This window comes from Pygocentrus nattereri, chromosome 20, assembly GCF_015220715.1.
Source record: "Pygocentrus nattereri isolate fPygNat1 chromosome 20, fPygNat1.pri, whole genome shotgun sequence".
In the NCBI taxonomy this organism is placed as follows: Eukaryota; Metazoa; Chordata; class Actinopteri; order Characiformes; family Serrasalmidae; genus Pygocentrus; species Pygocentrus nattereri.
This window is the reverse complement of record NC_051230.1, coordinates 4,388,654-4,411,127: the sequence shown is the minus strand read 5'-3', so window position 1 is coordinate 4,411,127 and position 22,474 is coordinate 4,388,654. Positions and strand designations below refer to the sequence as shown.

The following is a 22,474-nucleotide window of genomic DNA, read 5'->3' as shown; positions in this document are numbered from 1 at the left end:
ATTAAGGCCAGGGCTCTGCAAACGTGGAAGGGGAAAACAAGTAAATGAGCCAATAAGAACAAGAAAATAAACAACAAAAACAACAACAACAGAAACTTTAAGGCCACCAATTCCTCAGAAATTGTGTGGCGTGGCTTGTAGTTTTGCCTTATACGCTGTGTCTATACCCGTATATAGGTATGAATGTCCCACAATGTTTATTTTTAGCTTTATGAGTATTGACAGTTTCATTCACAGGGTGGTTCAGATTGGTTTGAAAGAGCAGTTCGAAAAAAATACGCGCCAAAGAAAATAAACAGTAAGTTTAGTAAGGCCAGGTAGGAGTGTCTAATAGGGTGGACAGTGAGTGTTTAAAATCTCCAGAAGCACTGCTGTGTCTGATCCACTCTCACCAGCACAACACACACTAACACACAACCATGACGTCAGTGTTACTGCAGCGCTGAGAACGATCCACCACCCCAATAGTACCTGCTCTGTGAGGGTCCATGGGGGTCCTGACCACTGAAGGACAGGGTAACAGAGTATCAGAGAAACAGATGGACTACAGTCTGTAACTGTAGAACTACAGAGTGCAGCTATACAGTAAGTGGAGCTGATAAACTGGACAATGAGTGTAGAAACAAGGAGGTGGTTTTAATACTATAGCATTCATTGTAATATATTCAAATAGTGGGCGTGTCTTTCATGACGAAAGAAGGGAAAACACATAGTTACATATACAATATTCATGCTATATCACGCGTTATAGAATATCCAAAATGTTAATGACGCACATTTACTCAACGCATATCACTTATTTGTAGAGGTGGGCAATCCAGCTCCAAAAAGTGAAAAACCCTCACCAGGATTTTGTTCCCACTGACCTGAACGCCTTTGCTGCTGGTTTGCGCGAATTTGAGAAGTGAAGCGGTTGGAAGAAAATCCCGGGGTGGGTTTCTGCTTTTCGGATTCTGGATTCCCCACCTCTATTTATTCGTAATTCAGAATTAAATTTATTATTGCGCTGATTTTGCTGTTGAGAGCGCTCGGGTGGCCTGCAGGGGGCGCTGCTGAGCGGCACGACGAAAACAAACCGCGGCCGTAGACTGTGCTAAGCTAAACTAAGCTAAGATAAACTAGGCTAGGCTAGACTAGGATAGGCAGTGCAGATTAACGGGAGCAGCCTTCGCGTTTCTCTCCTTCGTTTCTCTCATTTTCTCCTCGGAACGAGGTTAAAATGACCGAGCTACGGCACCGTGGCACGGCGGAACACGACCTGAAGCAGCAGAAGTCGGAGGATAAGGTAAATATCTCGAGAAAAGGTGCAGAAGGGGAGTATTAGTCACCCCTATAACCCAAATGTCAGAACAGGCTAACGTTAGCAGGAAGGCTCAGCCAGTCAATGGCAGGCAGTCCGCTTCTTATTCTCCAGCTTCTAGTTTCAATTTCGCCGTTCCACCTTAAATGGAGCAGCAGTTGCTCTCTGGCCCGTTAAGGCTGAGCTGCCGGACTGTAGCTGCTGCACCATTTAAGGTGGGACGGCTAATAGGCGAATGGGAAGCCAGCTGCAGTCTCATTAGTTCGCCAGGCTTTCTGTCATGTAAAGTTAAAGGATAAAAGCACCGAGCTCAGTGACTTAATTACAGGCGTCGCCGTATTTGCTGAATAATGAAGCTGTGGGGCTGTCTAGCTTTACATTGAGCATAAAGTCTGCTGTTTGTGTGGGTGGGAGTGTTTTCCAGCAGGCCCTCTTTAACTCCGAAGTCAATTATTAAACCCCTTATGTGGTTCAAATGGGTGCAGGAGATCAGGGCTACAGTAAGATGTGCAGTCCTGTGGTTGCATGACCGGGAGATGTCCGGTTCCTGGGGTCTCCTGCACTGCGCTTCAGTGTTTTTCTGCTCTCACACTTCTTTCAGGGTCCCTGCAGGTGGTCGAAAGGTTTGTAAAGTAGGTTTTAGGTTGAGCTTATGAGCTCTGAGAGTGTCTGATACTGGCTTGTTTTTCCAAGTCATGTTGGGCTATTTTTGGTCCATCCGTTGTGAAATTTACACACTACGTAAAAGGTCAACAGGCAAAAACTGACAAAAATGAAGATGCAAGGTTTTTTCCGACAACAGCTATATATATATATATATATATATTACACACACACACACACACACACACACACACATATATCTTGCTGCTGTCAGAAGAAAACCTTGTATCTCCAAAATAGTAACTTTACAGGAGAAGGAAAAAACATACTTCACTTTCAATGGAAGTCAATGGAACCAGAATTTTTCCCATGTCATTTTGGGTCATTTCTTTTAGGCCATTCATCATAAAATTGACAAACAATGTAAAGAGTAACAGGTACTTTCAAATTATGTCAAAAACTGAAAAATGCCAAAAATGGACATACAAGGTTTTCTTCCGACAGCAACTATATATATATATATATATATATATATATATATATATATATTAGTGTGTGTGAGTGTGTGTGTGTGTGTGTGTGTGTGTGTGTGACATTTTGGAGATATGAAGTTTGTGTGTGATTTATTTATTATCAAAATAAGCAAATGTAATGAAAGATGTAAACACAACGACATGCAGCGATGAACTGAACTAGCCTGTGTAAACAGGTGTGCATTAGTATTGTTGTATATGACTGTGCATGGCAGTCTGTAATGCTGTAGTAGCCGTGTCATGGGGTGGGGGTCCTAAGACCACATCACTGGCCAGGTGCTTGTGTCAGTGGAGTAAGAGGTGATATGGTGGTTGGAGGGTGGGCCGCTGGGTGTGAGGTGTTCGGAGTCTGAGCGCACAGCCCTGGAGGGTCTCTGTGGTCATCTGTGAGCTGTGCTGTTAATTGTGAGATAAAGCCTAAAGACCAGGTTGAAAAGTGTCGTCATGTATAATGAACTACTTAATGATATTCCTTCAGACTTAAATGTCCAGCCGGCAGCTGCCCTGTGGTCAGGAACTGACCATTGATTGAGGTCTAAAGGACTTGGAACTGATGACTCGTCACTGTTTGACTTTGTTGTGTCATGCGTATTTTTCACTGAATGTTCACGTTTGATTTTTCAGCCTCTGTTTAAATGAAATGGGCATGGAGGAAATGATATTACTCTTTATTTGTTTAAGTGTTAATGTGGTATTGCAGGGGAATTTCACCAATTTTCCTAAATCTATCCATAATTCGATCTTTGAGCTGTGAACAAACTCATTCCGAGTGTTTTGATGCCAGAGTTTGCTTTACGAAGAAACTGACTCCTCACTCCTTACAGTGGTGATGATAGGAACCAGGGACACTCTTGCCGTGCAAATCCCTGCATGTGTTTACAAATATGTTTTAGGCCACGTTCACGTTGTAAGCCTCGTTGCTCAAATCCGTCACGTCACGTGACTGAATCACTGCATCATCAGCACAAACTAACGAGCAGAATGAGCTTGGCTGAGAAGATCATTAACTCTGATCAGCTCTCAGCTTCATTATTAGAGCCAGACGGAGGAGAAAAAGGTGAGATGAGCTGCTTTTCCACCGGTTACAGGCTTTAACGTCTGTTCGGTGCTGTTGCCATGGTAACGCTGAATGACGGCGCACGTGCAGCGGGAAAAAAAACACACGAATTCCGATCTGAGGGTCACATGGCCAAGAATCCGATATGTATCCGATCTAGGACCACATATGGAAGGCTACGCTCGCGTTACCGGGTTAAAGTGGCACAAATCTGTTTTTTTTTTTTTCCCAAATCCGACCTGAGCCACTTTCAGATGTGGTCCTAGAAATTTTTACCTGCTAACACAGAGCTTGTGAATTGTCTGTAGGTAAGTTGGACCAATCAGATCCAATCAAACCTCCAAGTGTTGTGACATCGCAACCACCGCTTACTGGCTGTCCAGCACACTACATTCAGGGGTCAAGCCTCAGGCCAGAAAAGGTGGATATTCTTGTCTTCATGGCCAAAACAAAAAAGCAGGCCTGAACATTAATCACAGGTTAAATCGCAGTCGTGAAATCACAGTTACATATTTTCCCCAAGTCGTTCAGCCCTGGCAGGAATGCGTCCGATTTCACTTCACGTCTTTTAGCTGAAAACAGTGCGTGCTTTTACATGCGCTCAATAAGTCAATCATAATCGGATTTCTGCGGTTATCTGATTATTCAAATGGCCACGTTGATTTCTTAGATTGGAGGAAGGTTTAGAAATCTGATAAAGAGGCTGCATTTTCACCCAGTGGTCAGATTTCTCAGTGCTGTGAACTCTTACTCTGATTTCTTTCGGATTTCTCAGTCTGAGCATGTGCGAAAACACACCGCAGTACGAGGAAAAGCGAGCAGCAACACCTTTGGACCGACTACATGTTTGTTGAAATGAAGGATTTAAATATTCTTCATCTTCTAGATTAAGATTAATTGACCCTTATTAGTCCCACAACGGGGAAATTTCACCTCCGCATTTAACCCATCTGTGAAGTGAAACACCACATACACACTAGTGAACACACACACACACACTAGGGGGCAGTGAGCACACTTGTCCGGAGCGGTGGGCAGCCCAATCCGCAGTGCCCGGTTTCGTCTTCGCCAGCGATCAGCGATTATGAAGTTCCAGTGGTTGACAGCTGGACTCATCACCCCCAGTGTGTTCGAGTTCGCTATAAAAGGGCCTGGTATTCGGCCACTTCTTTGGTTCGTGTGTTCGGGTTCTTTACACCGTTCTCTGGCGCTGCGGTGATCGGCCGCTTCGCTCGAAGCCTCTTCAAACACGGAGCCGCTGCGATGAGTCTCCTCTAATTTTTTACTACAGAAACACCAGCTTAGGTGTTTATGAGTCTCAGCCGCGTGAAATTATCACGAATGTCGAGTTGGACTGACGTTAAAGTCGCATGAATTCCGATCTGGCTGTTCAGACGGAGTCGCCTCGCCGCAGATCGGATACGGATTTCAGTCCCACGTATGAAAACGTCTCAAACCGGAATCGAAAAGGTCGGATTCAGTGTTTATCTGCTCACACTGACAGATCTGTGTCACACATGAGGAAGAAGATCAGATCTGGACCTCTTTTACCTGCTGTGGAAACGCAGCCTGAATGTTGTTATGTTTTGTCCATGTAAATTGAGTTTGAGTTTGAGGTTTATAGGCGCTTCTCTGTCACTTTATTATCGGCTAGCCAGATGCAGTAGGCTTTCTTTGTTTCCTGCTTTGGAGTAAAAAGATAAACTCTGACCAAAACACACGACGCTGGCTCTTCACAGACTCTTGGAGTTCTTATCTGAGTGTGTAACATTAGAGAGAAGCTAATTTGCCTATTGAAAATTTCTAATTTACTACATTTACCTAAATGGACGCCTGTTCAGATCTTCGCTGCTATGTAACACAAACGAAGTTACATGGGGATTAGACTCCAGAACAGTTCTGGCTGTGTTGAACTTCTCCACCAGCCAGCATAGCTACAACAAATTATTTGGCCAGACAAAGGAGCTCCAACAGCACGAAGAAGAAGAGCACTTTGTGGTGATCCACAGTTGGGCGAGGCTTCCAGACCAACTTCTGGAGAGGGAAACGGCTTAACAGTGGTTTGGCTTCTTTAGACTGGGTTTAAGAAAGGTCGTAAATATGGAAGAGCACTTCGGAAATCTGGAAAAAGGTGTGGTAGAGATGGTGAGTGGCTTTCTAACTGCTTGGAAGTGTTGAGACTTGCTTGTCTGATGTCGTATACATTGTTTTTCTGAGCGAGAGGAAGCAATGGGTGTAATGATTTCAGCGTAGATGCGTTTATAGTCACAGTATCGAAAAGTAGAAAAATGCACGAGTTGTTATTGTCGTTAAGTTCCTCGGGTCTCTTCTAATTAAAGCCGAATGATTTGGGGATAGTATCTGATTGTGTTTTTTGTTTTTTTTTGTGTTAAATGCAATTATTTAAAAAAAAAAAGTGCTACCAACCTTTTTATGCCAAGAAGGCCAGCACAGACTGGCAGCTCATGAGCTTTCGAATTGTTGGGTTAAATTTCCCGAACTTCAAATTTGTCGACAACTTTTAAAAATGTAGGATACAATTAAAATGGCAAGTCTCGCATTTTGAAAATTGGACTCTTTCAAATGCAATTTTAATATGATATATGAAAAAAATGTATTGCTTATCTGTTAAACACACAGTGATATGGAATCATATTGTTATCAGCAGATATTTGCTATATGGATATCAGACGGATTTGACTGATATTTCAGGTGAATATTGGATGAGGATGCTGTTGTACTCTTGATGAGCGGAACATTTAGGTGACGCTGCATTACTGCACTCAAATATTTGCATTTTATTCATTTTACTGCATTTTAACCCTACAGAAGTAAATGAGTATCACTGTAATACTAATGTAAGTCATTTTGTGACGTATAAGCAGCAGCTGTACATGAAAAATGTACATATACAAAGATGTTGGCATGAGCCCACAATTCTCATATCTGAGCATCACTGATTTATCTAACTTGACTGTCAGATGCTTGTAGGTAAAAATAAAATAAAGCTCTGCTGATCCTTCAACACAGTTTAACTATAAATGGTCTTAAACGCTGGAGTTAATGTAGAGCTGCTGATTCACCCTTTAACCCTGAAGGTTGGTGCGCAGACTGCTTGTCACCATAGCAACGCAGACACACTTGTCTATCTAGTAGCTATGAAATGACAAAGAGAGAGATTTAAGACAAACATCGATGATTTGGAGATGAATGGACTTACTTGCATTTATATTCACTCCTAAAAAGCACTAAAAAGTCACGGGTCTAAAGTCGCTTCTCTTTCACCAGCTTGTTGTTCGAATTTTCCTACTCTGCCTTAAACTGTGCAGCAGGTACGTTCTGGCACCTCAGGCACCATTTAAGGTGGAAACAGGAAAATTCAAACGGAAAGCTGGTGAATGAGAAGCGACTTTAGCCTCGTAAAAAGTCAAACGTTTAGAGAAAATTCCACTTTTGTGAAAAAGTTTCCTGCCAGAGATGCGAAAAAAGCTTAAAGCAGAGCAAAGTAAGTTTCGTTAAAAAGTTTTCGTTAAATTATATTATAATTATATATTAAATTATATATAAATTATTTTAGCCTTTACTAGTACATTAACACATACTGAGACTTATTATTATTATTATTATTATTATTATTGGTATTATTGGTAATACTGCTTATTTATATACAGTAATGTGTGAAAGTTTTAGGCATCTAAGCAAATTTTGTACCTCAGCAGTGAGTTTATCACAATATACATTAGAATAAAGTCGTATTCATAATTCAAATAAACATAAAAACAATAAAAAGTAACCAGAATTTCTCGGGTCCATATTTTTCCTGGACACCTTCACAGCCGCCACAGAGACTCGTTAATATCATCACTGACATCATGAGCTCAATTTACTGAGCACTGATTGGTCAAACCAGGAGCTGCTTTTTAACTACATATAATACTGGACTTCCTCCAGGAGAGGCTTGGAGATGGGTAAACAAACACGCCAACATCCAGAACATCACTGTTTATATATAGTCATTGTTAATTAATATTCTATAAATTGTTTATTCAAATATTAACACTTTTCTCAGCAAATAAACACAAACTACACAAATAAATATATATTTATATAGATTTTTAGTATTGATAATAACTCAGTTGCAATGTTTTTTAAGGTCACTATTTTGCACAAGAACATTGTTTTCTAATATTTTGTTTTGAAATAAAGATTTTTTTCTTGAGCTAAAACAATCTGTAGTGTATAATATATATTATTATATTAAATAAATAGTAAACAAATGAAATAAAATTGACCTTAGAGTCAAACTTGTGTTGTTACACCTCAATTATAAATGTTTGGGAAATTGTACAAAAAGTGACTTTTTTTTTTTTACTCATTCTTTTTTAGGATTTTTGTTCGTTGTAGAGTCTCTTTGTGAAATAGAGTGTCTAATTCTGGTAGGAAAAGGTTTCATATCATCAGAGGCAAATTATTTGGTAAATTGCATCATAGTATGACTTCACTTGGTAGTTTTGCATTGGCCAGGGAGCAGGTGGATGTGGTCAAATCCCTCCTGGATTCATTTTTTTGCCTACAGTCTTTTCGTTTGGAGCTGAATGCATTGGAAAGACGTTTTAGCCTTCAGGAGCACAAACAGCATTGCATTAAATAGCCTGATCTGCTAATTGACCACGTTGAGATGAAGAGCGGTGAAGTGCCCACGCCTGCTCAGGTACAGTCTTTAAGTAATGGTCTATAAATGTAGACCGTTTTCCCCCCCTTCGCCTAAAACCGTGCGCAAGACTATGACGAAGTGGACACAGACTGCACATCGGGAAGTGTTCGAGGGCCTTTTTTCCCGTTTGAAACATGACAAACACCCCTGACTCAGCCGTTCAGCTAAATGGGTCAACATTAGTATGTTTATTTTGTTTGTACATACAGTCATCTGCGTTTCTTTGAGACGTACGGTTATATAGAGCAGAGTAGAGCTGGGTGATATGGTCAAAAATAAAAAATTGAATATTCGATATCAATACATTTTGCAATAAATATCAACTCATTATTTCTTGCAAGTTTAAAGGCTGATTTTTTGTTCCTGGGTGATTAATTGCTGTTTTAAACTGTCCTTTATGGTCAGAACATGACAAAAACTCGCCAAACAGTGGAGTATTTCACAAATTGGTCTTCGGACAGTGGGATAAAGTTTCTGTTGAGCTGTTTTTACCAGCTGGAAAAGCACGGCCACGGTTTTTGTAGTAGTCATAATTTAAGAAAGAAATCAGATTATTTTAGCTGTCTGGTGACGATCGCTTGGCTGCCCTGCTACAAGTGCAAAACTGTTTAGCTTCTTATTAAAATTTTTTTTTAATTATTATTTTTTATTTTATTATTTTAAAAAAAACTTTAGCTTCTCAACAACATCAGCTTAGTACGAACCGTAAACGTTAGCTGGCTCAGTATGTCTGTGAGGATCCCCCACCGTACTGCCGTCAATCCTACCACATCCATATCAGAGCATATCACAGTATTCAGACACCAGCAGGCAGACGACTCTGTCGTAGTAGTTTGAGAAGCCGCAATATATCCACACCGGACAAACAGAGTCCTCCTTTTAGTTACGTTTAAACTGAAATCAGCGCTTTTTTTGTCTTATTTCATCTACAGTATCATTAATTCGCTGCGCTGTGTGAGTGACTGAACGCTGCTTTAAGTTACCCAGCTACTAAAAACAGCTGCCCTGGAAAGAGAGCTCTCCCCCGCTTTCCAGTGCCTCACAGCTTCCTCGGTTTCCTTTCGTGTAAATCAGGGCTCTAACCTCTCACTCTTGTTTCCCGGGAATGCACTAATACTTAAATAAGACGGCGCACCGTAACATCGCTGTAGTAGTGAGGACCAGATGTGATTTACCCCTGCTAAAGCTTGTTAGGATGTACGGAAAGAGGCGAGTTCACTGTAAGACAGCACAGCTACGCCACCGATCTCATCACTCAGGCTTGGTCAAAGGAGAGCCGATCGCCGGTCGCTCCACTCAGGACTGAATGAATGCTGTTGCTAAAGTATTTGGGACTCATTTTACACCGTCGCCCCCCAATCGTGTCGAAAAATGCGCCCTCTCGTGGCGAAAGCAATAATATTGTCGTTTTCCTTGCAGCGGGATACGCCACGGGTGTCGCTAGAACGTGGAAGTGTGAGGATGCTCTGTTATATCAAACATTTATCGAACATTTCTTATAGCTCTGTCGAGGAAAATTATATCACGATACTTATCGTTATCGTTTTATCGCCCAGCCCTATTCCGGAGAATGGGTTAGTGTACCAGATGAACCGCGTGTACCGTGGACCTTGTGTAATATTATTTAACAAGCTGTTTACAATGAAATGAGTTCTCTCTAGTTCACCATCGAAAAGGTGAATTTGATTGTTTTTGCCAAGCGTTCCTTAAATGAAGCAGGCTGGTTTCTGGTTAGTGTGGTCAGCTTATTCTGCACAGACACACACACAGGTCTTTGTGTGCTTAACTAAATTAGCTGTGTGTGTAAAGTCATGCCTCTCTGGTATATCAGCTATTGAGTAGTGTCCATTTCCTCGAGATTGTTTGGCCTGGAGATTCAGAGCCACAGCTGCGGAGACAGACTTGACGTTTGGGAAACAGAGTTGGTGTCGGATAGAAGAGAGTAGGGATGTAAAGGTCCGTCCATCTGAAGCCGCATGTTAGAAATGATTATAATCAATGAGACCAACGTGCAGTGAAGTACGCACTCGTTATTCGGCCGAATAAAATTCATAGACTGTTTTTAAACAGTGGGAAAAAAGTGTAGTGTTTATTTATATTCCACTAATGTGTAAATAGTTACCCCAGTCACATTTGTGTGATCCGTATAGGTCTTTAAAGGGCCCAAATCGTAGAGAACTACATTTTCCACAGTTATAATTTTTAATTTTAAAACCTTACTGTAGTGTATATGGAGTTTATAGTCTAAATGTGGAAATTAAGCTCCATATACACTACAGTAAATATACACTATTATCTAAATATGGAAATTAAGCTGCAAAAACAACCTGTTTTCAATTCATTGTATATGAAATGTCACATAATACAACATATCACTTATGTCGGAACAAAACCTCATGTCTCCAAAATGGTAATTTTACAGGAGAAGGAAAAAACATACTTTACTTTTAATGTAAGTCAATGGAACCAGAAGTTTTCCAAGTCATTTTGGGCCGTTTCTTTTTGTCCAGTCATTATGAAATTTACACACAATGAAAAGAGTAACTGGTATTTTCAAATTATGTCAAAAACTGAAAAATGATAAAAATGGAGATGCGAGGTTTTGTCCCCAAATGAGTGATATTTGCTCATTCCGCCTACAGCAGTTTAGCCCCACCAATTCAAACTGAAGTTATATGGAGTGTTTTAGCCTGGGTTGCTTTTTGAATGAGGCGCTATCAAGAGCAGCCAGAGCTCGTTTACACACATCAGTCTTAAAAATGACTAAAACGGTCTAAAAGCAGCTAAAACTGTCCTGTAAAAATGAATTATGACTGGTTTTGGTATATAAAACCACACGGATGGTGTGAGGAGAGAAATAAAATGCAAGGGCCTTTTATATAATTTTACCAAGATAACCATCAAGTCAAATTGAACTGATTAGATTTATAATCTAATCAAAACATTGTTCAGTCGATTAATTTAGTTCAGGGGTCGGCAAAACACGTTTCTCCGGAACCGTATCCGGCTCTTTGACTGCCCTGTTGTGGCTCCACAGCACAGTCAGATTTGTAGGTGATGATAAAATAATCCTCCTCTACAGTAAAATAAAGCTCTGCTGATCCTTCAACACAGTTTAACAGTAAATGGTCTTAAACGCTGGAGTTAATGTAGAACTGCTGATTCACCCTTTAACCCTGAAGATCAGCACAGACGGCTGGTCACCATAGCAACACAGACAATCTCGCCCAGCTAGTAGCTATGAAACGGCAAAGAGAGCGATTTAAGACTAACATCAATCGTTTGAAGACGAATGGACTTATTTGCATTTATAATCACTCCAGCTGGTTTTGTGATGCATTTTATCTGCAATGAGAATCGAACCCTAAACAGTTACGAGGCTGAAGTCGCTTCTCTTTCGCCAACTTCTTGTCTGAATTTTCCCATTCCACCTTAAATGTTGCCTGCTACACCATTTAAGGTGGAACGGGAAAAGTCGTGAATGAGAAGCGACTTCAGCCTCGTAAAAAAATCAAGAGGCGTTTTACAAGAAACTGTTCCACTTTTGGACAAATTTCCTGCCAGAGATGCGAGAAAAGCGGCTGTAGCTGAGCTGAAGCGCAAAGCGGAGCGAAGTAAAGCTCCGTTTTCGTTTAAAATAATGCCTGTTAACCTGCACTAACACATTAAAGCCTACTGAGACGTGTTTACAGCCAAGACGGAAAAGTGGACATAAAATGTTTGACTTTTGCTGAAAGGACAAAATAGCTCTTCTTAGCCTTTGGGTTCCGACCCCTGATCTAGTTGAAGTAATGCTGGGTGATACGTTGGTATACTGGAGTAGACGAGTGTTGTGATATTGCTTTTTAGTTTTATTGATATATTTTCGTGACTTACATGAGCATTAACCCCTTAAATGTGCTCTAGAGCTTGTTACTCAGTAACTCCATGGAAAACGATGCAAACGAAGTGAGGAGTGGAAGCCTAATGAAAGTGGGTCCTGGCCGTTTAAGCCGTTACCCCAGTTAAGCAGGAGTAATTAAACTCTCTGTGTGATGGAGCAGGCAGCTGGTCACTGTTCCTAAAGTACTAATATGCTCAGAAAGGTGATATATTAGTAAAATATCATGACAGTTATTTTTATCTGGCTTTTCCAGCTGAATATGCATCACTGGTGATCTTTCAGGCTTAAATGGTTGACAGTGGAGGATAAACCACCACGGACAACACCAAGACCATGAAATCTGGATATATGTTCATGAAAACTTTGTCCTAGTTTACAGTGAGATTTGGCCTAATTAAAGCCTGTGAGACATTTTTTAATTATCAGTTCTCTGCTCATTCACTCATTTCCCAACTTATATATGTTGTGTGAGTGTGTGTGTGTGTGTGTGTGTGTGTGTGTGTGTGTGTGTACACCAGTCAGGTGTAACATCATGACCACCTCCTTGTTTCTACACTCACTGTCCAGTTTATCAGTGTGTAGTATGAACATGTGTATTAACATGTGTAGTATGTATGTATATATGTGTGTCTGTGTTGTTAACATAGTAGTTAACAAAATCCTTTTTCCTCATTTTTATTGAACATTCAGTGAACATTGCAACACGCTGTTGTGTAATAGGGATGTAACACATTGCCAATATATGATTCGATTTGCAGCGCTATGCGTATTGCTGTGCTTAGAAAATAAAATCACTGTGCTGAGACGCCGTTGCTAGGCAACGACTTTGACAGCTGTAGGAGGCGCTCGAGCCATTTGAACGTTTTTACTTCTTACTTTGCCCCAAACAGAAAACAGACACTGTTAAGATCACATCTGACCGACAGCCGATTTGGTCCGATTCTGAAGACGAGACGACGCTAAAATTCCCAAACTGTCGTCGCCACTGAGCAGCTTTTCAGTCGGCAGCTGTGACAGAAGAACCTAAACAACCTGGAATCAACCAGAAATGAACCCAACACCATTCGCCAAACTAAATGGGCTGTAAGAAGCTTTACAGACCGGCTGGAACAAAACAACATTAATACTGATCTGGACAAACTGAGCTGAACCTGATATTGGCTCAGTTTTACGGCTCAGTCTGATGGTCCGACTCTGAAGATCAGACACGTCTGGCGAATGGTGTTGGGTTCATTTCTGGCCGATTCCAGGTTGTTTAGGTTCTTCTGTCACAGCTGCGACTGAAAAGCTGCTCAGTGGTGACGACAGTTTGGGAATTTAGTGTAAGGAGCTGGAGAACGAACTGCCGGCTGAGCAGCGAGTGGGCGGAGCTCGTTACTCTGACGTAGCACCAAGCTGCTCGTTAAGGAGCTATAATTAGGAGGGAGGACCTGAACATTAAAACGTATTAAACGCCGCGTTCACGGCCAGTTTGTTCATTTCTTACTGTATTTATTTAACTGCTGTATTAAAGCAGTAGAGACACTTGAGGAGTGAGTCTTCACTATAACATCACGGCTGTGATGATCTACGGCCACCAGATCACAGCCGGGATGTTATTTCGTGATAACACACTCCCTCTCAGGTTCTATCGCTTGAATAGTGCTTTTAAAAGGAAGAACACTCAGTTTTGAGCCACTTCACTTCAGAAGGCTAATCCAGGCATATGTAGTCCCAGTTTCCACATTTTATGAATGCATCGCCATCAGCAGGTGTAGGTGAAAAATGCAGAACAGCAGCGTGGGCCCCCAGATCTGCGGACACTACCCATCCAGACCCTGAAGCTCTTTGCTGCCATTGATCAGCCAGTGTTTGGGGTAGATTGACAGGTTGGTGTGGTGGAAGGACCAGTCCAGCATCCAGAGCGTGAACTTTCCCCTGTTGTCTCTGAGGCAGTCCAAACATCATCGCTGCGGTGTGAATCACGGAGCACCTCGAATTCCTGGGAACAACAGAGCTCTCGGCCAAATCAACAGAAAATGAATCACTGTGTCGTACTGGGAAAAAATAGAACAGTGGCCTGAAGAGAGAGGATGGAGGACTTTCTCACTCTGTTTCTACTGCTCGCACGCCCACGCCTCTCTCTCTCTCTCTCTCTCTCTCTCTCTCTCTCTCTCTCTCTCTCTCTCTCTCGCTTATTTTTCTTTTTGTCCCTCTATTCTCTCCCAACTTGCATACTTCTCTTGCATATCGTCTTTATTTCTTTCTTCTCTGTCTATTTTTATTCTTTTCCTTCCACTCTTTCATGCTTCTCTCTTGGTTCTCCTCTCTCTCTCTCTCTCTCTCTCTCCCCCCTCTCTCTCTCTCTCTTTCTCTCTCTCTCTCTTTTCTCTCTCTCTTTCTTTCACTTTTCTCTCTCTCTTTCTCTCTCTCTCTTTTCTTTCTCTCTCTCTCTTTTCTTTCTCTCTCTCTCTCTCTCTCTCTCTCTCTCTCTCTCTTTTCTCTCTCTCTTTCTTTCACTTTTCTCTCTCTCTATCTCTCTCTCTTTTTTCTCTCTCTCTCTCTTTTTTTTCTCTCTCTCTCTCTCTCTCTCTCTCTCTCTCTCTCTCTCTCTCTCTCTCTCTCTCTCTCTCTCTCTCTCTCTGTGTGTGTCAGAGGGATGTCCTCAGTTCCTGGAAACCTGTTTGCGTCTGATCGGCCCGGGAGGGAAGGGGGTCGGGCAAGCGAGTATATTTTTAACACTGGCATCCTGAATGACAGGATATACTCTGTCTCCATGGCAACCCCAGCTCCTCCCGGAAGGATCCCTTCAGTCTGATCGAGCTGCTGGGTGTTATTATTCGGAGAGGGAACTGGCGCTCGCCCACTCAGTCCTTTTACCTCCCAGCCTCCTTCCATTCCGGGGGGGCTGACATCACAATTTGCAGGCTGTTGCTACGGTGATGAGAGGGTACTAGGGATTTGTAATGTCACGGCAACAGGCTGCTTTATGACATGCGGTTTTGTTGTCAGGAACCAAGATGTTAGATTCTATTATTACTGAAGGATGATCTCATAATCGGCAGACAGTGATCTGGGATCGTTTTACAGAAAACACTTTGTGTCTTAAGATCTGACGGGGCAAGATAAGATTTTTCACAAATTCGTGTTACAGAAGCAAACCTGATCTTAATTTAGCAGCATCTTTTCTTATGTCAAGTTAGGAAATCTTAACTTACTTCACTGAAGTCGACAACCAACTGTCGTGTCTATTACCTATCAACCGAATACAAACACATGAAACAAACCCGTAATCCAGTTAGTTAGTTACTGGTGTAAAGAAGGTCAAATAAAACTAAAGCGCGATAAACAAAGTTAATAATATTGTGTTAGTGCTTCGTGCTGTTTATAAGAGTGACACCACTCCACAGTTTCAGTCTCCATTTCCCAAAAGCTTTAGCCGAGCGCTCTAATGTTACTCCTCCTAATAATCAGAAACACTTTCAGCTCCGTCTCCTCATCATTCACCACCATCAACAGTAACACACGAAGGTAATCAGAGGGACGGTGGAGATCGAGTCTGCAGTGTCTGGAGCTTTTAGATGCTGTTAGAAAGAAAATGGGTCAAAGCCCCGTTTCAGTGTAGATGAATGTAGCATCATTATGCCAGTTATAGTGAACTGTACTGTCTGTCACTGCATAAAACTGACGGTTACAACAGAAGTTAAGACGCTCTGGGGTTTATCTTACAGTTAAGAAAATATTTAAGATATTTACGGCCCCAGCGTTGGACGGACATTTAGGTTTGGCAGATATTTCAGACAGATATTTGATGTTCTGTGCTGCAATATCTTTTGTTCATTTTACTGCATTTGTAACACTACACTATAAAACCTGACTAGTTAAGTCAACTCTAAAGGTTTGAGGAAACTGATTGCCTTAAATGGTTTAAGCTAAATTACTTGAAGTCTAAATTAAATTTCAATAAGTTGATTCAACAGATCTCATTTGAATATCTGAAATCAGTAAAGCTATGAGAAAAGGCCTTTAAAAGTTAAAATTTATATTCACATAAATTCACTGATGCAGAAACTCCAACAGCTTAACTGATGTTTTAGCTAAAGTCATCAGAACATATTCCACATGAGACAGAACACGACAGAACGCCCACAGGTCATTCATTTTCAACGAGAGCTGACAATTCCCTGACAGAAGGCAGCGTAAACGCAAGAAACGGAAAAGTGGAAACGCTGGTAAAACGAATTCCGCTATTGCCTTTCGGACAGTTACTAACCTCAGAAATACAGGCATTCGTATCACTTCAGCCACAACAGAAAGATGTGTCACTTTATCTTTGTCATAGTTGCCAAGATTGAAATTCAAGGATGTGTCTAGAACTGTTGGAGAACCAAACACACAACAATAAAGGACTAAATGAAGGATGTAAATGATTCGTGAAAAATTCCTTTACAGCTCTCAGAGCACAGTAATGTCAGCAAACTTAACATCTACACAGTGATAAATCAATGGACAGGTGAAAATAACTCCAACCAAGACGCTAGATAAGCTATTTTAGCTGAATATGCTGAAGCAGCTCGCTAACCGGGCACTTTATTAGGTACATGTTCAGTTGCTTGTTAACACAAATAGCTAATCAGCCAATCACACGGCTGCAGCTCAACGCATTCAGGCCTGTAGAGGTGGTCAAGACGACTTGCTGAAGTGCAGACCGAGCATCAGAACGGGGAAGAAAGGGGATTTAAGGGACTTTGAACGTGGCGTGGTTGTTGGTGCCAGACGGGCTGGTCTGAGTATTTCAGAAACTGCTGATCTGCTGGGATTTTCACACTCAACCATCTCTAGGGTTTACAGAGAACGGTCCGAAAAAGAGGAAATATCCAGTGAGCGGTCAGTTGTGTGGACGAAAATGCCTTGTTGATGTGAGAGGTCAGAGGAGAACGGGCAGACTGGGTCCAGATGATAGAAAGGCAACAGGAACTCAAATAACCAACCAGAATCTCTGAGGAACGTTTCCAGCACCTTGTTGAAAGTCTGACACGAAGAATTAAGACAGTTCTGAAGGCAAAAGGGGGTCCAGCCTTTTACTAGTGCCAATACTAGTGTTTTGTTCTTGTCTTGCAGCTGTATTTATTTGTATTTATGTTAATCAGCATATTAACTGTCCTTGTATTAACCCTCTCCCTCTGTAGGGCTCAGAAGCAGAGGATAAGATTGAGAAAGATGGAGGAGCGTCAGACAGCGAGTGTAAAGCAGACACGGGTGTTCCTGAGGTCCCTCCGCCTGCAGACGACACGCCGGAGGTCCTCAACAAAGCCCTGTCAGGCCTGTCGTCACGGTAACCTCAATATAGGAGCCCTTCTGTTGCATACATAAGCAAACAAATGCCTACTGACATTTTCAGTTTCGCTGTGTACCGTATGATAAGATCCCATGTGTTTTTGTTTTTTTTTTTTGTTTTTTTTACCATGTTCAGTGTTTTGCGTTCTGTAAAAATGTATTCCTTCCTTATAAAACCACCGAATTAGCATCAGTGAAGGGTTCGTTCAGCTCAAACTTTACATACAGCCGTTTGATTAGCAAGACGACTGCACTGATCCCAGTTTTTCTGTATTTTTCTGGTTTACTATACCTGAAGTCGAGTATCGAATGATGCAGAGTTTCACTCCTTTTTGATTCTTTTATTAGAAATTGTAATTCCTCATTGTGTTTGATTGGCTGTAAGTTGACGCCGTTATAACTACAACACATTTTAACTATAAAAGAAAAGAAAACTATTTAAAAACTAAATGAAAGCATAAAATAAGGCCGAGAACATCTGATGCGGCCTTAAAATCACTCTGAATCGTTGGCTACATTTCCAGGCTGTATACGAAGGGTCCTTCCCTTTGGAACGGCCTGCTATGATGTAGTGGCTGAGAAATGCAGCCACGGCTTTGGAAGGCAGCTAGTCTGCAGCACTAGTGAAAAGAAATACTTTATTAATGGTGGTTATTGACCAGGGAAGTTACATGATGGAATTGTAAGGCAAATTATTCAGTAACTGCATGAAATGAATGTAAATTTTTATTTTATTTACCTGTGTAAAATTTCCCCTCAGATGAACAGAACATGTCTTATGATCTACACACATCACCATACGCTTACAATTTACTGCTGAAAGCCAAAAATCTCTGACGCTCTTTGTGTTGTTCTCTAAAAGTGATGTTTCCAGAGCAGATCACTGAAGAGACGCCGTCTATTTATAGTTTAGAGCCCAGATTTGGGGAAAAACGGGTCGACTTTCAGTAGAAAAACAAACTGAGTTCAGCTTCTTTTATTATAAGGGTTTAAAATGACATCACCGTCTATTAGACTGGAGAGAAGAGCTACAGCCTCACACGACGCCCAGCTTCTGAATGGAGCTTATGGAATATGAACGTTATGGAGAACATGAAGAAGTGCGTTTTGGGACCACCGGTGGTCTCAAGGAGTTCAAGAGGTTAATTGAGAGTGTGTGAAAATGCAACTGCTTCAGTTTTTGTTAAACAGAAAAACAATCTCTAATGCAAGTGACCACTCACGCCAGACGGCACGTTGTAGCCGGCGCACTGTCGGCTCCTGGAAAAGCAAACGTAAGATTTTAGTATCTGTACTTTGATTCAACACCATCAGAGAAAAGCATCCCTGCATCTCTGATTGTTGTGACTGTCCTCCTTTCTTTTCTGCCCATATTTAGCTTGCAGGCTCAAATCTGCTGGGATGTGAATTATGCATTAGTTTAGCCCGGTGCTAATGTCGTAAGATGGAGTCTTGCCTTGTTTTTTCTCGTTGATTTTATGGATCTCCTGCGTGGAAGAGTTTATTGGTCAGCGCACCGTCAGGCCACAGCGCGTTCTGATGATAGCAGCTGTGTGTGGACCCGGTTGCCTTTCATTTAGATGATTAAGTGTCCCATCTAATCAGCTCTCTGTGTGTATCTGCTCCATAGGTGGAAGAACTGGTGGGTGCGGGGCATCCTCACTCTGGCGATGATCGCCTTTTTCTTCTTAATCATCTACCTTGGCCCGATGGTGCTGATGATGATTGTGAGTGCCTTCAGCATCCTCATCTCCTTTATAGCACTTTGGCCGCTCCCTCCTCTTTCTGCACAGCTGTAATTACATAAAATGGTATTTGCATCTCTGGCCAAAATGGAATCTGTGTAATGTGGAGTTAAGAACCATAAACTATACATAAATCCATGTGTAGCTTGCATTAATGGTAAGTAAACAAAGTGTGTCAAAGTACTATTGATTCTGCCTGACAGGCTAAATGAGATGCTGTGTGAGTAATAAGACAGAAGAAGGAAAAAAGTCTTACTTACCAACACAGCATCCCACTTCTGACACCAGGTTATTAGAACCGTTTGATGATGTTATAGGTTCTAGGGTTCGACCAAAGCTTTGAACTTAAGAAGAACTCCTGAGAGTCTAGCCAGCTGACTCTGATAATAATAATGAAATGAAATAAAAAATTATGTCCCCTGAAAAAGGGGGTGGTGGTATTGGTAGTGTGGGCAAGAATATTTGCCTGGGAATATAGTAATAATAAATTTAAATTAAATCCAAATCTGACACAAATTATGTCATAGCAACACCTTCACGTCCGTCGACACCTGTGTGATTCTGATATCGTGCATCCTTAATGAAAATAATGAAATATCTCCTTCTGTAGCAAACAGGCTTCTGTGTACTGTTGCTGCCTGTAGGCTTTACTTGAATCAGGAGCTTCCAAAGTCGTGGTCAAAGAACAGGCCAAGGTCAGTTCCAATACAGTCCAATGTCAGAAGAACACAGTCATGACCAAACAAAGGGTTAAAGTGAAAGACAGAGTTGAATCAAACAGGCTAAAGATCAATACATGAGAAAAACAAACCAGAGTGCTGACTGAAACGCGCAGCAGCGCTGTGAACAGTGGCAGTACCGTACTGTCCTACTGTAAAGCCTGGGCTTATAAGGCTAACTAAACAGGTCACATGACAGACAAAACAGGTGCAAATAATCAGGATAGGTAGGTTTCAGACACATAATTGCACATATACTATATAGAAACATAGAAGTAAATCTAGACAGAAGTGAAAGAGACATCGTGAGCTCAATTTACTGAGCACTAATTGGACCAGGAGCTGCTTTTTAACTACATATAATACTGGACTTCCTCGAGGAGAGGCTTGGAAATGGGTAAACAAACACACTCACATCAAGACAATCACATGTTATATATATATCTCAATTAATATTCTATACATTTTGTTTATTCAGATATTATACACTTTTCTCAGCAAATAAACACAAACTTGTTTTGGGTGCCTAACACTTTCACACAGTTCTGTATTTACATGACAGTAGGCACCAAGTGGTATGATGTAAACTAAAAGCACATATTATGGATAACTATTCAGCCGAAGCAGATCGATGACAAGTTTCTTTGTTTCTACGCTCACTGTCCACTTTATCAGCTCCACTTACTGTATAGCTGGTCTCTGTAGTTCTACAGTTACAGACTGTAGTCCATCTGTTTCTCTGATACTCTGTTACCCTGTTCTTCAGTGGTCAGGACCCCCATGGACCCTCACAGAGCAGGTACTGTTTGGGTGGTGGATCATTCTCAACACTGCAGTAACACTGACGAGTTGGTGGTGTGTTAGTGTGCGTTGCACTGTTCTGATCCACTCACACCAGTGCAACACACACTAACACACCACCACCATGTGAGTGTTATATCAGTATAACCACCACCCAAATAAAGCTGCTTTGTTACTAGGATACTCATGGAGTGTTGGGCGTTAATCTCTTTTCTCTCTTTGTCCATCGCAGGTGCTCTGTGTTCAGATCAAGTGTTTCCATGAGATCATCACCATCGGCTACAGCGTGTATCACTCCTACCACCTCCCCTGGTTCAGGACGCTCAGCTGGTGAGGCGCTCTGGACCCCCCTCCTCTCTTTTTCGCACCCCTGCCCTCTCATGCTCCCTCTCTGCTTTGATTCATTATCTTGCACTCCTGCTCTCTTTGCTCTCTTGCTGTGCAGCCCATAAGCTTCCATCCAGCAGACGCCTTGACTTCCACGTTGTTCCTCTTTAACTCTGACTGCGTAACCAGCCCCAGATATCTCCTCTTAATCATTGTGCTTCTCTGTCCAACCAGCTTCACATTTCTGTCTCATCAGCTAAGTGGAGGTAACCACGACCATCATAGGTGTAGATGAATGGGAGTGTAGTTTTGTAGAAAATTGAAGGAGGACTTCATCTTTACTGTCTAATTTCAAGGGCGTATGTTCACTTATTCTGTTACACGACCGTTTTCAAGCCTCCAGTGTTTAGAATTAAAGATTTTTTTTTTTTCTGTGCATTTAATACGGATGTATGTAAATCACCTCTGTAGTCTGGGCTGAAACTCACCTTACAACTTCAGTGTGAATAGGCGGAGCTAAACTAGGCAGAAAAATGTAAATGTGTTGATTTTCACGATATTACAACAACAGTAAATCCAGAATGGGCTGTTTTTTTCCAGCTTACTTTATTGGAGCGCACTGACATAAACATGTCATAGCAGATGCCATATGTTGCCATGTTACTGTATCATCAGTAATAATAACAGCGTCATGTTTCCATCAGCGGTACTTGTCATGATCATCTGGGCTATTTGATGACATAACTGCTTATAACACTTTTTTTTTTTTTTTTGCTGTGGACTCTAGTTATAAGTTATGATATCAAAGGTTATGACATATGCCATGATGTTTATGGCATGTTTATGGCATTGTTATATAGCAGGGCTCAAGTTGTTACAACAGTATTTACAACACCCTACACTATACCATTAAGAGTCCTTGGGCAAGACTCCTAACACCACCTTGGCCTGCCTGTGTAAAATGATCAAATTGTAAGTCGCTCTGGATAAGAGCGTCAGCCAAATGCCGTAAATGTAACAGTAAAATAATTTTCTGGACTGGCATATTTTGTTATTTGGCGTACCAGATCTATCCTTTTGCGCGCTGTTCATGTTAAATAACCGTTTTACAATGTCAGGGATTCACTGGTTTTGAATTGCTTTGACAAACGAGCGGTAGCCGCCCCTTTCCCTCTCTTTCGAATGCTCTATTTTTTTAAGTTTAGAGCCGCAGTGTTTTTGCACTGCTTTCATTTTCATGACTCGCAAGTGAAAAATGCTGCATGCTGTTCGCAGTAAGTGGCAGGAAGTGCACTCAAAGCATTATTACTGCTTACTTACATTTTGCACGCCAGTTGTTAAGTGGGGAACCCAAAGATAGGCACTGCTGACATTTCATTTTTAAATGTTTGACTTTTTATTTTATGTATTCGAGTCAGATTTATAGATACCAGAAAGCTGGTTCAGAACACTCGAATGTGAATTTTCCATGCAAAA

General features: G+C 41.5%; 1 protein-coding gene across 2 annotated transcripts in view; it reads left to right on the top strand.

Moving 5' to 3' along the window:
- The first annotated feature begins 1,067 nt into the window (after positions 1-1,067).
- cds2 (CDP-diacylglycerol synthase (phosphatidate cytidylyltransferase) 2) overlaps positions 1,068-22,474 on the top strand; it is a 43,746-nt gene continuing 22,339 nt past the window's right edge. Inside the window, exons 1-4 of one of the 2 annotated variants that reach the window (XM_037531759.1) lie at positions 1,068-1,285; positions 17,259-17,404; positions 19,037-19,133; positions 20,904-21,001. In XM_037531759.1, coding sequence (XP_037387656.1) covers positions 1,220-1,285; positions 17,259-17,404; positions 19,037-19,133; positions 20,904-21,001 — 407 coding nt within the window. In that variant the 5' untranslated portion in view covers positions 1,068-1,219. Of the gene's footprint in view, positions 1,286-5,242; positions 5,639-17,258; positions 17,405-19,036; positions 19,134-20,903; positions 21,002-22,474 lie in introns of those variants that run through there. The other variant, XM_037531760.1, reaches the window with a different exon arrangement.